This window comes from Gekko japonicus, unplaced genomic scaffold (assembly GCF_001447785.1).
Source record: "Gekko japonicus isolate JY-2015 unplaced genomic scaffold, Gekko_japonicus_V1.1 scaffold869, whole genome shotgun sequence".
NCBI lineage: Eukaryota > Metazoa > Chordata > Lepidosauria > Squamata > Gekkonidae > Gekko > Gekko japonicus.
Window position 1 is genome coordinate 24,346 of NW_015173700.1, and position 16,348 is coordinate 40,693.

At 51.5% G+C, this 16,348-nt stretch overlaps 1 protein-coding gene across 1 annotated transcript in view; it reads left to right on the forward strand.

Annotated features, from left to right (window-relative positions):
• Positions 1-13,803, forward strand: part of LOC107120518 (cytochrome P450 2W1-like) — a 26,981-nt gene extending 13,178 nt beyond the window's left edge. The window contains exons 5-9 of the mRNA XM_015423235.1: positions 3,172-3,345; positions 7,278-7,419; positions 11,983-12,167; positions 12,370-12,511; positions 13,613-13,803. Of these exons, the coding sequence (XP_015278721.1) occupies positions 3,172-3,345; positions 7,278-7,419; positions 11,983-12,167; positions 12,370-12,511; positions 13,613-13,803 (834 nt within the window). The remainder of the gene's footprint in view (positions 1-3,171; positions 3,346-7,277; positions 7,420-11,982; positions 12,168-12,369; positions 12,512-13,612) is intronic.
• The last annotated feature ends 2,545 nt before the right edge of the window (positions 13,804-16,348 follow it).

Here is a 16,348-nt window from a genome sequence, read left to right on the forward strand (position 1 = left end):
CAAAGGTCCAGAGCCAGGAGGCAGAGACCGCGGGAGACCGTTCCACCCTGCCTGTTGATGTAACTGAGGGCCATCGTATTGTCGGTTAAGACAGTTACGCATTGTCCTGTGAGCAGAAGCTGGAAACATTGAAGGGCCAATTTTATTGCCAACCGTTCCAGAAAATTTATGTGTCTCCTTGAGGATACAGCATCCCACCTGTGACCTACGGAGAGGCCATTGAGGTGGGCTCCCCAGCCCCACAGTGAAGCATTGGTTGTGAGGGTGAGAGTAGGAGTGGGAGGACAGAATGGGATCCCCTCCGTCAGGTTGTCTGACTGCATCCACCACAGTAGGGAGTCACATACTTCTTGTGGCAGGAAAAAAGCAACAGATTGGGACATCCTTAGAGGCTTGAAGTGACGGATGAACCAAAGCTGGAGTGGTCGCATTTGCAACTTTGCAAAATGGAGGACTGCAGTTGTTGCTGCCATTAGGCCCAGGAGGCGTTGAATCTGACGAATGAGGAGGGCCTTGGAAGGGGCGACCAGAAGCCAATCGTCCATATATGGGAACACCGTCAGGCCACAGAGGCGGGGATGTGCCACAACAACTACCATCGTCGTGGTAAAGACCCTCGGGGCCATGCTGAGGCCAAATGGTAGACTCCTGTATTGGTAGTGGGTGCCACCTATCGTGAATCAGAGGTATTTGCGATGGGCGGGGTGGATAGTTAAATGGAAATAATAGGCATCCTCGAGGTCTAGGGTGGCCATCCAGCATCCCTGGGACAGGAGAGGCAGAATGACGGGAAGGGATGTCATTTTGAATTTTTGGTACCTTATAAAAGTGTTGAGGCCGTGAAGGTCTAAGATCGGCCTCTGCCCATCGTCCCTCTTGGGAACCACGAAGTATCGGGAATAAAAACCAAGTCCCTGGTGATCTAGAGGCACGGGCTCTATAGCACCCTTTGACAGAAGTGTGGTGACCTCCTCGAGGAGGAATGACAATGGGGTAGTGATGACAACTATAGGAAGAGGTGGGAGTTCCATGAATTCGATGGAATAGACCTTGGCTAAGATGGAAAGGACCCATTAGTTCGACGTAATGGTGGCCCAGGCCTGTTAAATATGGATGAAGGTGGGTAGGGTCGGGAGAGGTAGACATGCGGAAGTCAAAGGCCCTGCTTGCCCGGTTTGGATTGTTTCGGTCTGACAATCTGCTGTCCAGAGCCATATCTCTGTCTGGCCTGGTACTGCTGCCTATTCACAGATGGGGACCGACGTGGCCTGTAACCTTCATCCAGTGACAGCTTAGCGTATTGGTGTCTGGAGCTGTAATGAGACCATGAGTGAGGACGAAAAGGCTTCGAGGGGGCAGAGATCCCCAGTGACCTTGAGGCCTTAATGCTCTTATCCATTTCCTGGAGCGTCGAATCAGTGGACGCATGGAAGAGACCTTGGCCATCGAAAGGTAAGTCCTCTATGTACACCCTGGTATCAGCAGGGAGTGCGGTGGTCCTCAGCCAGGAGTGGCTATGGAGTGCAGTCTCAATTCCCGTCTAGGCAAGTACGAGAGCATGGGCCTGGAACGACGGTAATCTGGGCACTCCTCAGGTTGATATCGATATTCATGGCCTCTGGGCGATCGGGATCGACGGTGTCAAGAGCCCAGTGCTGACCGATCACTTTCCCAGGAAATCACCGACTGGGAACAATGTGCACGAGGCCGACGTGGAACCATTTCCTCAACTTCAAGTGGTGAGGCCAAAATTGGTCCGGAATCGCCATATTGGTGACCGGGGGGTTCAGGTGCCGGATTGGTGAGTTCAGTAACTCAATCGTAGGCAGCTCTGGTATCGGGGTATCAGCGACGTCGGGTTGTGCCCGCTGGAGAGGGGGTAATGCAGAGCCCGATTGTACATTATCGCTGCTCACTTTCTGAGACTGACACATAGTGCTAGTGAGAGAAGACTTAGCTTTCTCGTGCTTTTCCTTTTTCTTCTTTTTAGCCAGCATAGAGGCGGATGAGGCCTCGTTCAACGCCAAGCACTTAGAAGACTGCCCCCTGTCCGATGCTGACTTTGCACGGGTGGGGGTTTCGGTGCTGAGGTGCCTCCCGATGTCGACTTGGTCACTGTCAATAGTCTCGGTCGACATATTTCCCACAGGCACAGGGGACAATGCCATTTCCCAAAGTGCTACTCGAAGTCTCGCGGCTCTGTTCTTGTGAGTCTGGTTCGAGAACTTCGCACAATGGCGGCAAGCATCTGGGCGATGAGTCTCCCCAAGGCAAATAATGCAGAGTGTGTGGCTGTCACGAGGGGCAAGTTTACTGCCACAGACAACACACAATTTAAAACCCCCTCTTTTGGCCATAAAAGAGTAAAAAGGCCCAAAAGACAAGAAAAAGGTCCTTCACTGAGGCGAGGAAATTTTTACCTCAGGAAGGGGGGGGGGAGAAGGCGGGAAGCCGCCTGAGGCAGTGGCAACCCTCAGCGAAAAGTCTCTCTCTCTCTCTCTTTTGATAATAATAAGAAATAAAATAAATGCTGGAAGTGAAGAAAAGAAAAATAGGTTTGGAGTATCCTTCGCGAGAGGAAAAAACGCTTTTTCACCAATCGGCAGAAACAAGCTGTTAACAGCGCGGTGGTCAGAAGAGAACTGGTGAGATGTCCGTGCCCTGCCTCTTTGGGCATGCGCAGTGGGGTTCCTGCGCATGCCTGGAGGAGAGGTGCGAAAATCCGTTTGTGAGCATTGCATACCACCGATACGGATCGGCGCGGGCGCATAATCCCATAGGTGTGATGCACAGAGACCACGAAGAAGATCAGTTAGAGCCAGACTTTCCCCGGTGTCCTTTACCTCCACTTCCGTGGCGGAGCAGCACGGGTTGCCAACGACTGCAGGACCTTTCCCAGATGTTGCTGTCTGATCGTGCCCTTTAGATCCATCAGGCATTTGCAGCTATGTCGGATCTAAAGGCGCATATGATCACAGCCTTTAGGTTTGATTTAATCTAGAATCCACTTATTTGTCTTTTGGGTGGTTCACGGCATCCGTAAAGCTCTCCTCCAGCACCACGTTTCAAATGAATCAATTTTCTTCAGTTTCGGCTTTCTTCGTTGTTCAACGATTCAGCCTTACCTTGTCCATTCCCCCCTTTCTTTTTTCCTCGTTTGCTCCCCTCCAGCTATTCAACTTCTACCCCTTCCTGGGTTTTTTTTTCAACGACCACAAACGTTTACTCCAAAAAGTCGAAGAGGTCCGCGTCATTATCCGGGGTTACATCAGGACGAGCAAGGGGGACGCCCACGCCACCGGCCTCCGGAGTTACACAGATGCCTTAGTCTTCAAGCAGCAAGAGGTACTGGGTCCCGTTCAGGCCAAGAATGATGAGAACTGCCGCGTGGATCTGATGCAAGGGCATTCTGGTTTTCAATGGCAGCCTCCAGGAAGGCCAAAAGCAGGACTGGGGGGAAGGAGTAAAGGAATAATTCTTTGTAGGCCTAATCCACCTGGGTGCCAATTCGGGTTGCCACGTCCCCCCCGGCCACTGGTGGGGGGTGGGGGGGCAGGGTCACCACATCCAGGCTGGGAAGCTCCTGGAGATTTGGGGATGGAGGCTGGGGAGGACAGGGACCACCTCAGTGGGGTACAGTGCCCTTTAAAGTATCCATTTGCTCCAGGAAAACTGATCTCTGTAGTCTGGAGATCAGGGGATTCCCATAGAATCATAGAATGTTAGAGTTGGAAGGGACCTTGCAGGTCATCTAGTCCAACCCCCTGCACTCTGCAGGAGCATAGCCGAAAGATAGCCCTACATACCTACAGCATACCCAAAAGATGGCATCTTTCAGGTCCTACCTGGAGGAGGCTGGCATCTATGGGTCCCATAGGTTGTTTTGGGTTTAAGCTGAGTGGTTTGATGGGGGCCCAGAGGGAGTCTTTGTCTGGGGGCTCACAGTGGCTCTTAGCAGCCTCAGCAAAACCCCTCCCCTGTAGCTCCCAGCATCTGATACTCAAAGGTATCCTGCTTCTGCATATGGAAGTTCCACTGGACTATCAGCAGCCTTTGATAGGCTTTTCCATGGGTTTGTTTAATCTCTCCAAAGGGGGCCCTGACCTGGATAAACCCAGGCTAGCCTAGCCTCATCAGATCCCAGAAGCAAAGTAGGGTCGGCCCCGAGTAGATCCTGAATGTAGGACCACCAGGGTTGCTACGCAGAGTCAGGCAATTAGCGAACCCACCTCTGTTCGACTCTCCCCTTTACAGCGACAGTCACTTTACTGTTCAACAGAGTGACAATAATTAGTCCTGACAACCGAATCTAAAGAGAACATTGTGGTTAAACTGAAAATACCACAAAAAACACACCCCACCTTAATTTGACAGCTGTAACAGACCCTTAAGCCTCAAAAAATAGCTTTATTTATTCATTCATTTGCAGAAAACCGGAACTGTCAAAATAATTTGACACAAAAACCTGAGACGTTCCAGGTGTGTGTAAAGTATCGTCAAGTCACAGCTGATTTATGGCGACCCCCCCTCCCCCGGTAGGGTTTTTAAGGAAGAGGTGATGTTCAGAGGTTCAGAGCAGGCCATTGCCTGCTTCCATACCATGATCCTGGTATTCCTTGGGGGTCTCCCATCCAAGGATTAACCAGGGCTGACCTTGCTAAGCTTCTAAGATCTGATGAGATCAAGCTAGCCTAAACCGTCCAGGTCAGGGCATTGTTACAGGTAGCGAAACCGAGGCCCCTGCCACATAGCAGGGAAAACACTGGGCAAAGCGTGGCTTCTAAAAGCCGCACGAAAAAAGAGACGCTGCGGCGGGATCCCACGATCCTCTGAGCCGCGGCACCATTGCTCCCCGGCACGATCAGATGCCGGGGAGGAAGAGACGAGTGGGAGGGGGAGGCTGCTGAACTGCGCATGCTTGAGCATGCACAGTACGGCCGGGGGCCGGGGATGCGCCAGCGAAAAGACGCGCCGGCGATCCCACCTAGGTAGGTGGTTCTTTTTTGCTGTGGGGTTTGGCCAGGAGGGGTGGATTGGGAACGGGCTGGGAACGGGCGCAGCACGATTCCCAGATGTTGCTGTGGGATCGCACCCGTTTGCTGCGGCCCTGATCTGTCCCTATCCCGGCCCAAACCGTCTAGTGTGAACAGGGCCCAAGTTTCCTGCTAAGCCATGATATCATTTCTTTCCAAAATGTGCAGCATCCTAATTTTAGGGGGGAAACCATCCAGTTGCTACAGCCTAGATTCCTTAAATAGCAGGCATGTCTTCCAAAAAGTTTTGATTATATTCCTGCTATGGGTGCAAAATCAATCCCAACAGGAATTCACCTGTACTGTACCTAACCAGCTGGTAAGCAGAATTATTCCCATATTGGATAGGAAACCAAGGAGAAGATTGTAAAAGAACATTTGGTAAGTTTCCAGCTGTAGCAACATTCGAATCCAGGACTTTCCGGCCCTCAGCCCTGTTTCAGAAGCACTGTACACCAGCAATCGGCAGTGGCCACATGCTTAGTGCTAGTTTGTTGTAACTGTTAAGAGTGGTGGACTCTAATCTGGGAGAACTGGGTTTGATTCCCCACTCCTCCACATGCAGCTGCTGGGTGACCTTGGGTCAGTCACAAGTTCTCTCAGAGCTGTTCTCGTGAGCAGTTCTTGAAAGAGCTCTCTCAGCCCCGTCTACCTCACAGGGTGTCTGTTGTGGGGAGGGGGAGAGAAAGGAGACTGTAAGACGCTCTGAGTGAAGGGTGGGGTATAAATCAAATTTCTTCTTCTTCTGAATCTGCTAGCAGAATATGCTTTTGGGGGGGGATTTTCCAGTTCCTTGCAAACTGTTTTCAATATTTAGCACATATTTCAATTATGGGTATAAACTTTTTGTCTGCATACACCAACCTGAACCTATCTCCCGCCTAACCCTAACTCCATTGTAGTTTTACGCTGTAGTTGACACACTGTTGGGGGAACTAAGCCCACTACGGCTGAATCACACACACACATTCTGACCCAGCCCCTTTCTCTAAGAAGCCCAGGGCGCCATGAGTGCTTCTTCCGACCTCCATTTGATACTCACAACTAGTGTTCCCTCTAAGGTGGATCGGTGTGAGCTAGCTCACCGTTTTCTAGCCTCCGGCTCACGGATATTTGTCTCCACTCAAGGAGGGTGGCTCCAGAGCCAAACTAATCTATGCCATAGCCCAATCATCCACTCACAACTTTCATGCCGGCAGCTCACAAGGTAGGATTTTTGCTCAAAGGACTCCACAGCTTAGAGGGAGCATTGCTCACAACAACCCTGTGAGGTAGATTAGGCTGGGACCGGCTGGTCACCCACTAAGCTTCATGGCTGGCAGCTCAGAACCTGGATCACTCCAGTTCCGCATTCTGTCCTCTGTGCCTCGCTGGCAGTCTGTGTTAACCACACTCCATTGTTTGAGCTGGCACGGAACTCCTGCCTGCGGAGTTAGGACCAGTGGCTCATTTGCGCAGGTGTCCAGTCTGCGGTCACCAAGGGTCAAAGGTGCACGACTGAAACATATTGGGGTTAACTGCAGTGTTCCCTCTAAGCTGAATTAATGTGAGCCAGCTCACGGTTTTTTAGCCTCCGGCTCACACATTTATGTCTTCGCTCAGGAAGGATGTGGCTCCAGAGCAAATTAATTTATGCAGCCAAATGGCTCGCTCAAAACTTTATGCCAGTAGCTCACAAAGTAGAATTTTTGCTCAGAAGACTCCACAGTTTAGAGGGAGCATTGGTTAACTGGTTAGCAGAGTGCTCAAATAAAGCTACCAATGCAGCAGTGTTACTTTACCAGGTTACTCAGCTTACAAAGCTACACGGAGCCATGTTGCAGGTTTAGAAGAGAAATATGTCTCTCTTTATATGAGGAGTACACATTTGGATAGGAAAGAATAGGGACAGGATAGAGCACTAACTTACTAGCTAAAGACGGAAGCAGACGGCGAGGGGCCCATCTGCCTCATGGTTCCAAGAGAGGACAGCAAGTCGTCCCTCTTGGTGTGTGCAGGGAGAGACTTCACCTTCAAGTGAGTGTGAGAACGGAAGGGAGGGGAAATGGTCCCCGAGAACACAGTCTACATTTCAAAGGGGACAGTGGGCAGAAGAATAAAGACAGGAAGGAAAGGCCAGTGTGCCTGTCTAGCTATCTAGTCTCTCTTGCCACTCGGTCTGGAGGCTGAGGCAGCCTTTGGAACGCTGCCACCTTGAAGCCCTGTGGCCTTCACTGCGACCGCGTGTGCACTTTCCCCCACCAGGACGCCAGCAAGAAAGAGAACCTTTTCCACGACGACAACCTGATTGCGTCCATCCTGGACCTAGTCATGGCGGGCACGGAAACCACGGCGACGACCTTGCAATGGGCCATCCTGCTCATGATGAAGCATCCCTCCATCCAAGGTGAGCCGGGTGCCGCCTGCCGTCTCCTTCCCCCTCCCCCCCCAAAAAAACCAGTGCAGCAAGGGGCAGTTCTTTCCGTGTTCGTGTAGCTGGAACTGAGGCCCTCTACATGGTGACCCTGCATCACTTGCTGGAATGCACTCAGGTCTGGCAAACTCTTGGGGCTTTCAAAGCAAGAGACCTTCGGAGGTGTTTTATCATTTCCTGCCTCTGCATCCTGACCCTGGGCTTCCTTGGAGGTCCCCCATCCAAGAAGAAGAAGAGGAGGAGGAGATTGGATTTATATCCCACCCTACACTTCCCAAAGGTGTCTCAGAGCGGCTTACAAACTCCTCTCCCTTCCCCTCCCCACAACAGACACCCTGGGAGGTAGGCGGGGCTGAGAGAGCTCCGACAGAAACTGCTCTTGAGAGAACAGCTCTTGTCAGAACTACGGCTTGCCCAAGGTCACGTCAGCAGGTGCAAGTGGAGGAGTGGGGAATCAAACCCAGTTCTCCCAGATTAGAGTCCGCGCACTTAACCACTACACCGAACTGGCTTTCCAAGCGTTAACGAGGGCCAACCCTGCTTAGCTTCCAAGATCTGATGAGATCAGGCTAGCCTGGGCTGTCTAAGTCAGGACGAGAGAGGTCCAGAGGTGGTTTTCCATGGCCTGCCTATGTGTCAGGACCCTGGGCTTCCTTGGGGGTCTCCCATCCAAATCCTAACCAGGGCCAACCCTGCTTAGCTTCCAAGATCTGACAAGATTGGACTAGTCTGGGCCACCCAGGCAGGCCCATAGCCACGGTGGGGCATTTGGGGGTGGAGCCCCACCACCCACGAGCCCTGCCCCACCATTTGATGATGCCAGACCACCCCCTCCCCAGTGTGCCTAGCCCCGCGGCCGCAGCGGCAAGGCTGGGGAAAGAAAGGGAAGCCGCCCTGCAGCTTCTGGTCAGTTACAGCCCCAGGATCAGCTGTTAGGTTTAACAGATGATGGGAGGGGAGTGAAGCTGACCAGAAGGGGCAGGGCAGCTTTCCATTCCCTCCCCAGCCTCCCCACTGCTGAGGGGCTGGGGAGAGAGGGGGGGGGAGAGGGGGAGAGAGGGCATGGTGATGGTGGTGAGGAAGCCGATCTGTGGACCTCTCTCCCTCTCCCCCATAACGTTCCATGGCCGGGGGGGTGGTGGTGGAGAGCCAATCTCTCTCCTGGGGTTGCCAATCTCCAGGTGGTGGCTGGAGATCCCCTGGCACTACACCTCATCAGGGGGACTCTGTGGCCTTATATCCCATTGACGTCCCTCCCCTCCCCTCCCCAAACTCCCCTCCCCAAATCACCAGTCGTTTATTATTTTAAGTAGGGGTCATTTCGTAGAAAAAGAGGTGCAGGAGCTTATTAGCATAACTCATTAGCATAACTTATTTGCATATGCCACACCCCCTAACATGACCGGAAGTGTGTCAGAAGGCAACATGCACGGCTCAGGCTCCACTGGACTGTTTTACTTACCTGGCTGCTTCTTGCTCCTTGTGGCCCAACTGAGGGTTGCTGGGAGCAGGGGTGGGGTTGTTGCATGTGCCCACCCCCTGGGCTCCTTACTGCCGGAGCGCTGCTCCTGTGAGCTCCCGCAGGAAATTACCCCTGATTTTAAGTATAAGCGTAATAGGTGGCCCACAAGAAAAAAAATTGCCCCCAAAACGAGAAATCCTGGCTACCGCCCTGCACCTAGGTCATAGCACATGTCAATCAGGGTGTATTTTTCTCCTTCTGTAAAACTGGACTGCAGGTTTGTCTCCTCTCACCATCACAGCACCATGGAATCCCCCCCCCCCCGTGCTTCCTATTCCTCTGTGTGCGTAGGGTGCATTAGATCTCAAGATCAAAATTAGCTCGGACAGGGAGCATCTCTCCGAAGGCACGGAGATGAGGAAGGTCTTTTATTTTTAATTTCTTTCACTTAATTTATCCCAGTGGGGACCCAGAGGAGCTCACCCCACACTCCCATCATCTATATTATTCACAACAGCCCTGTGAGTTGGGCTAGGCTGAGAGTCTGTGACTGGTTCAAGGCCACCCAGCCAGTTTCCAGTCAATGCTCCCTCTAAGCTGTGGAGTCTTGTGAGCAAAAAATTCTATTTTGCGAGCTCCTGGCGTTAAAGTGGTGAGCGGGCGATTTGGCTGCTGCATAAATTAGTTTGCTCTGGAGCCATCCTTCCCGAGCTAGGACAAAAATATGTGAGCTGGAGGCTAAAAAACTGTGAACTAGCTCACACTAACTCAGCTTAGAGGAAACACTGCGCTGTTCCCTGAGACATTTCACCTGGAGATGGCCAGAGGATGTCCTGCAGAGCTTGGAAATGCAAAGCCCGTTCTGGGTACCCTGCTGCCCCCCTGCCCCCCCCCCCAGTCTCCTCTCTCAGATTCTCTGGTCTGGGATAGCCAGAAAGCCATTAATAACTTAGCAGAGTGCACAAGGCACCTCATCACCTAGCGGAAGCATCTCAGGTCTGGGTGTGTGCAACTCAAGAACCGAGCTGCACCGAGCCTCTTTAAGATTTCAGACTAATAAAAGGCGTTTATTATATGGAACTCCATCCTAGACGGGCAAGCTGAGAGATAGGATAGAAACCTAATCTATCTGGCTAGGATGGATGGGGATGCAGGAACACGTCCTGCATCCATGTTTGCAAGGTGGGGAAAGAGACCATTTCCACAGTAGTGAAATCCCCTGCATTGACATTTTTAAATCTGTGCATTATGTGACGTTTTCCGCAGATGATTTTTCCTCACCAAGCGCAAACCTGAAGTTTTTTCCTTCATACCCCAAGTTTTAGGAACTTGCTAAAACTGGGAATTCTGAAAACACGGGGAAAGAAGGAAGAAACTATGGGTTTGTGCCTGGTGAGGAAAAATCTACAAGAAGAAAGCCGAGAAGAGGACGCTAAATAATAAATATAACAATCTATAAAAATTGCAAGTCAGTAGTTACAGTATAACATGAAAAAGTTCCTGGTAAGTATAATATAAAATGAAGCAACTAAACAATATATCAAATTGTAACAGGTGAACAAGGCGTAGTGACGAAGACTGTGGAATGATACTTCATTTCGTTGAACAACTTATCCAGAAGCACATTACATCATGTAGACATGTGACTGTTCCCTTTTTTATATTGGTAATCCAATGCATTGATTATCAATGCGATATCAAGAAGAGATATTGTTTAGTTGCTTCGTTTTGTATTATACTTACCAGGAACTTTTTCATGTTATACTGTAACTATTGACTTGCAATTTTTATAAATTGTTATATTTACTATTTAGTGTCCTTTTCTCAGCTTTCTTCCTTGTATTATTAGTTTCAGCTGGGAAGTCTGCTTGTATATTTCTGGATACTTGAGGAAAAATCTACTGCAGGAAATTTCACATCACACACAGATTTTAAAACGTCAATGCGGGGAATTTCACTACGGCAGAAATGGTCAGAGCGTCTGTGCAAGAGAGATGTCAAAAAACGGAAGGCAGGACGTTTGTCCCTGAGAGTTGCATTCTGCATCAAAAGGACAGTATCAGATAGCAGGAAGGAAAGGATGCTCTGTGTGTCCTGACTTTTAAAAGCTGTCTACATTTGGTGTCGTTTCCACACCTCAACAGTGCTAGCGTACTTTTGCACATCCACATATGTTTATCCCCTTCTCGTGGCGGCTCCACTGTCATTGCACCTCTGCACTGCTTTAAAAGAATCTTCTCCAAACAACATTCAAACAAGCATAGAGAAAGGCGGAGTCACAGCAGCTCGAAACTAATTTAAAAATGCAAATGCAGATTCAACCAATGTCTGTGGTGCCGTCTCTGGAATGCTGAGGCAGGCAACAGAGCAAAGTCATCCGCTTCCGACATCCTCCTGGCCCTGTGCCACCGTGGGGGGCTTCACTTGGATCTGGCTAGTGATGATCCAGGCCCAGTTGGGGACCCCACCCTCTTCACAGGACCACGATCGTGGGGTGTGAGCTGAGCCACTGTGGTACATCTACACCCTCTTCTACTGTGCCTTCCCAACAAGGAGCAGGGGTCATTTCCTGCAGGAGCGCACAGGAGTGGAGCACCGGCAGTAAGGAGCCCAGGGGGCGGGCACTAATGTTCCCTCTAAGCTGTGGAGTCTTGTTAACAAAAACTCTACTTTGGTAAGCAACCGGCACTAAAGTTGTGAGCGAGCGGTTTGGCCACTGCATAAATTAGTTTGCTCCGGAGCCACATCCTTCCTGAACTATGACGAAAATGTGTGAGCCGTTTATTCAAGTACAAGCTCTCCCTCCTCTGTGAGGGGAGATCTGCACATTCTCCCCCCCCCCCCAATAGCGATCAATCCAAAACAGTCCAGTGGAGCCTGAGCGGTGGGTGTTGCCTTCTGACACACTTCCAGTGGTGTCAGGGGTGTGGCATATGCAAATAAGTTCTGCTAATGAGTTCTGCTAATGAGCTCCTGCACCTCTTTTTCTACAAAATGACCCCAAACTCCTGCCAAATCAGATCCAGAAGGCAGCTCCAATGGATTTACTTGTCCACTGTTCTTGTCTTGTGCAGAGAAGGTCCAAGAGGAAATTGGGCGCGTGGTGGACCCAGGCGGCTGGGCCTCCTTTGAAGACCGGAAGAAACTGCCTTACACCAACGCAGTAATCCACGAGATCCAGAGGTTTATCACGCTGCTCCCCCACGTGCCACGCTGCACAGCAGTGGACACCCACTTCAGGGGCTACTTCATCCCAAAGGTACCTCCAAAAGTATTTGTCGACGGCTCCAGTTTTCTTGTTGGCTGGAATCAGTCTCTGTTTACCACTCGACAGGAGCCAGTTTGGCATCGGATGTGGATGGTGGTGGGGGCTCTGCCAGGCTGCTTTTGGAGACGTGGGAGCCGCTCTGGTTTCTTTCACACCCTGCTGACCCTTTGCCCTTCCTGTGCTTTCCTGCCAGGGGACGACGGTGATCCCATCCCTCACCTCCGTGCTCCTCGATCCCAGTCACTGGGAGACCCCCCACGAGTTCAACCCCGGCCACTTCCTCGATCCCGAAGGACAGTTTGTCAAGAGGGAAGCCTTCGTGCCATACTCCCTGGGTACCTGACGGATCTTCTTTTCCAGATGCAGGGGTGTGGGTGGCTCGCTAGCTTACCAAGGAGTGGGGTTGCCAGGCTCCAGGAAGGGCCCGGAGATCTCTTGGAATCACAACTCACCTCCAGACTACAGGGATCAGTTCCCTAGGAGGAAATGGCTGCTTTGCTGGGTGGACTGTATGGAATTATGCCCTGCTGAGGTCCCACCCCCCCCATCTCTGCCCTCCCTAGGCTCCTCCCCCAAATCTCCAGGAATTTCCCTACCTGGAGTTGGCAGCCCTACCAAGAGGCACCTATAGCCGTAAGAGCTGCAGAACAGGGTTAGAACTCCACGTAGAACAGATTCACCTCTTGCGTACCAGTTTGGTGTAGTGGTTAAGAGCGCAGACTCTAACCTGGGAGAACCGGGTTTAATTCCCCACTCCTCCACATGCAGCTGCTGGTGTGACCTTGGGTCAGTCACAAGTTCTCTCAGAGCTGTTCTCTCAAGGGCAGTCCTCGAAAGAGCTCTCTCAGCCCCACCTACCTCACAGGGTGTCTGTTGTGGGGAGGGGAAGGGAAAAGAGTTTGGAAGCCGCTCTGAGACTCCTTCAGGTAATGAAGGACAGGGTATAAATCTCCCATCCAAGGACTCAACAGGGCTGACCCTGTTAAGCTGCTGCTGCTGCTATTATTATTATTATTATTATTATTATTATTATTATTATTCCCACCTCCAATTTTCTCCTCCCAACAACCTTGTAAGGTAGGCTAAGGGGAGAGAGAGACTTGCTCAAGGTCGCCCAGCGAGCTTCACAGCAGAGGGGTGGTTTGAATCCAGGTCTTCCCAGTCCTCCCCAGTCCTTGGAAACTAAGCAGGACCTGCCCTTGTTAGGACTTGGGATGGGAGGCCACCAAGGAAGTCCAGGGTTGCTACGCAGAGGCAGGTGATGGCAAACCACCTCTGACTGCCTCCTGCCTTGGAAACTCTACAGGAGTTGTTCCCAGCGCCACTTCCCCTCCCCAGTTCAACGACAGGGGGGGGGGGGGGAGATTTGCTCAGGACTCCAGATCAATTCTGCGCTCTCCAATGTCTTATTTCTGTCCCCCCCCTCCCCGTTGCAGGGCGCCGGAACTGCATGGGCGAGAGCCTGGCCAAGATGGAACTCTTCCTCTTCTTTGCAGGCCTGCTGCAGAAATTCACTTTCCGCCCCCCGCCCGGCATCGCCGCCTCCGACATAGACTTGAGCGTCCCCAAGACGACCTTCACTCTGAGGCCGCAGCCGCAGCTCACCTGCGCCGTCCCCCGGGAGTGAAGCTGGCGCCGCCTCCGGACGTGGGAGGAGAACCCCCCGCTGGGGTCTTCCAAATTTGGGTCTCCAGTCCCAGACACGATGTTGGTGGCCCTGAATGACCGGGAACGACGACCCGTCCCTTAGTCACCGCTGCCCCCCAGTGGCTGGTTTGTGCCACTGCAAGCACTTTCTTGTGCCCTTTCGGCGGCTCTTTGCCGTGCCTTTGCTCTCTGCTGCCACCAAGCGGCGATATAGGAACATTGCTACCAATCTTTCAATCCTTGTGGCCTCCAGTTACTGAAAGCGGTCTCTCTCGGCATGCACCAGGTTGCATTTAAAGCCGCTACCACATATTGTTGGATAGCGTGCTACCATTGCGCTGGAGCCGTTTTCCTTTGTGGAAATGATTGCTATAGTTCAGTATCCAATTATATGTCAATGCAGCCCAAGCAGGGCCGTAGTTAGGCGGTGGTGGTGGGGCCAGCACCCCCTCCTGAATCTGCAGCGCCCCCTCTCCCGGTCCCCACGACTCCTTCTCCCCTCCTCTGCTGCCCGCTGGCCTGAGTTACCCCCCAGAAGTGACCCACTGGACAGCCACGCACCTCCTTGCGCTTCCTTATCAGGAAGCACGTGTCTGCACAGCCAGCTCCACCCCACAGCCCAAGCACACACAAAGGGCATGGCTCATTTTGCTGGCTGGCTGGTGCAACGTTCATTCTTCTTCAGTGCACTTTTCTCCCTGTTCCCCTCCCCGAGCAGCTGCACCTCAGGGACAGTTCAGAACGTAAGAAGAGCCCTGCTGGATCAGACCAACGGTCCATCATCTAGTCCAGCATCCCGTCTCACACAGTGGCTAAGCAGTTACTATGAAGGGCTAACAATAAGGAATAGAGGCCAATGCCTTCCCCTGATATTGCCCCCTGATACTGGTTTTCAGAGGTTAACTGCCTCTGAATGTCTTGTCTAGGAGGCACTGATGGACCTGTCCATCACGAATCTGTCTAATCCCCCTTTAAAGCCCTCTATGCTTGTGGCCACCACTACATTCTCTGGCCATGAGTCTCCACCTTCTCCAGCCAAACCTGCACACATCTTAATCCACCTCCTTGGCAAGCTGACCTATACCAAGATAGGCCAAGCAACAGCTCATCCACATCATCAGGCCAACACACCTGAAATTCAGCTAAGCTACTGTGATTAGTCTGTGTTCTCATACTGTTTCCTGCACACATTAATTGATGGTACAGGTAACATTAGGACAATCGGATTTCCATGAAGAAGAGATTGGATTTATACCTGTCAGGTTCCACAGCCAAACAAAGGAGTACACGCTTATCATAAGGTTATACTTTATTGTAAGAGCTATAGAGGTAGTAACATCGTCACTGTTAGGAATGGCTACTTTCCTACAAGCATAATGGGATATAGGGTATTCGTATGCACCCCACACACACACTCCTAGGCCAATCGGCCTGACTCCCACGCGCAGGAGAATGGGGCCCCAGGCCGTTAAAGCCAAAGCTGGGAATCAAAACTAATCCCACAGGTAAATGATGGGAAGACACTACACAGGCAGCTAGCTAGCAAGGTCATAGATAAGCAAGGACGAAGGAATGTGGCAGCAGTTGGTACACAGGTCAAGCAGCTGCACTCTTGCCCATAAACATCATGGCAGCATAGCTGACATTCTGTCCACCCAAAAGTCAGCCCCTCCCGGGAGGTCTCCTGGTGATTCCGGGAGGTGTCCTGGTTTGTTTGGAAAGTCCCGGCGGAACTTGCACAACAACTTAGGGGCCCGAATATCCCCTACTTCCACCCATTCCTGGTGCTGGGGTCCAAAATCTCGCCATTCCATCAGATAAAACAATTTGCCACGTTTGATTTTAGAGTCCAAGATCTTCGAGATTTCATAATGTTCCTCGCCCTCGATCATGATGGGGGGGGGTACAGGCTGCGATGGTCACCATAGGCTTGACCCCGAAGCCCGTTTCAGGAGGCTGAAATGAAACACAGAGTGGATATTCCTCAAGTTCTTGGGTAAATCTAAGTCCACAGCCACATCATTGATCATCCGTTTTACTTTAAATGGTCCGATATATTTCCAACCCAGTTTACGGCTGGGCTGCAACACTTTAATGTTCTTAGTAGACACACACACCGAATCCCCAGGCTGCAGAGCCCAACCCTCCACCCTTCTCTTGTCAGCCAGAGTCTTATATGCCTCCTTGGCCGCATTCAACGTCTTGCAGAGGCGATGAAGAGTCCTTCAGGTGTTGACACCATTGTGCAGCATCCCCCATCTCCAAGTCAGTGGTCCCTCCAAGAAAGGTACTGGGGGGCTGTCATATCCATACAGTGCCTTAAAGGGGGACATTCCCATAGATGAATGACACGTGTTGTAACAAAACTCGGCAAGGGGTAGGAGATCCACCCAATCATCTTGTTGACAGTTAGTGAAGCAGCGCAGATATTGTTCTAAGGTTTGATTTACACGTTCCGTCTGTTCACCAGTCTCTGGATGATAGGCACTGCTTAACGCACGTTCGATTCCCCTAAGCTTCATAAG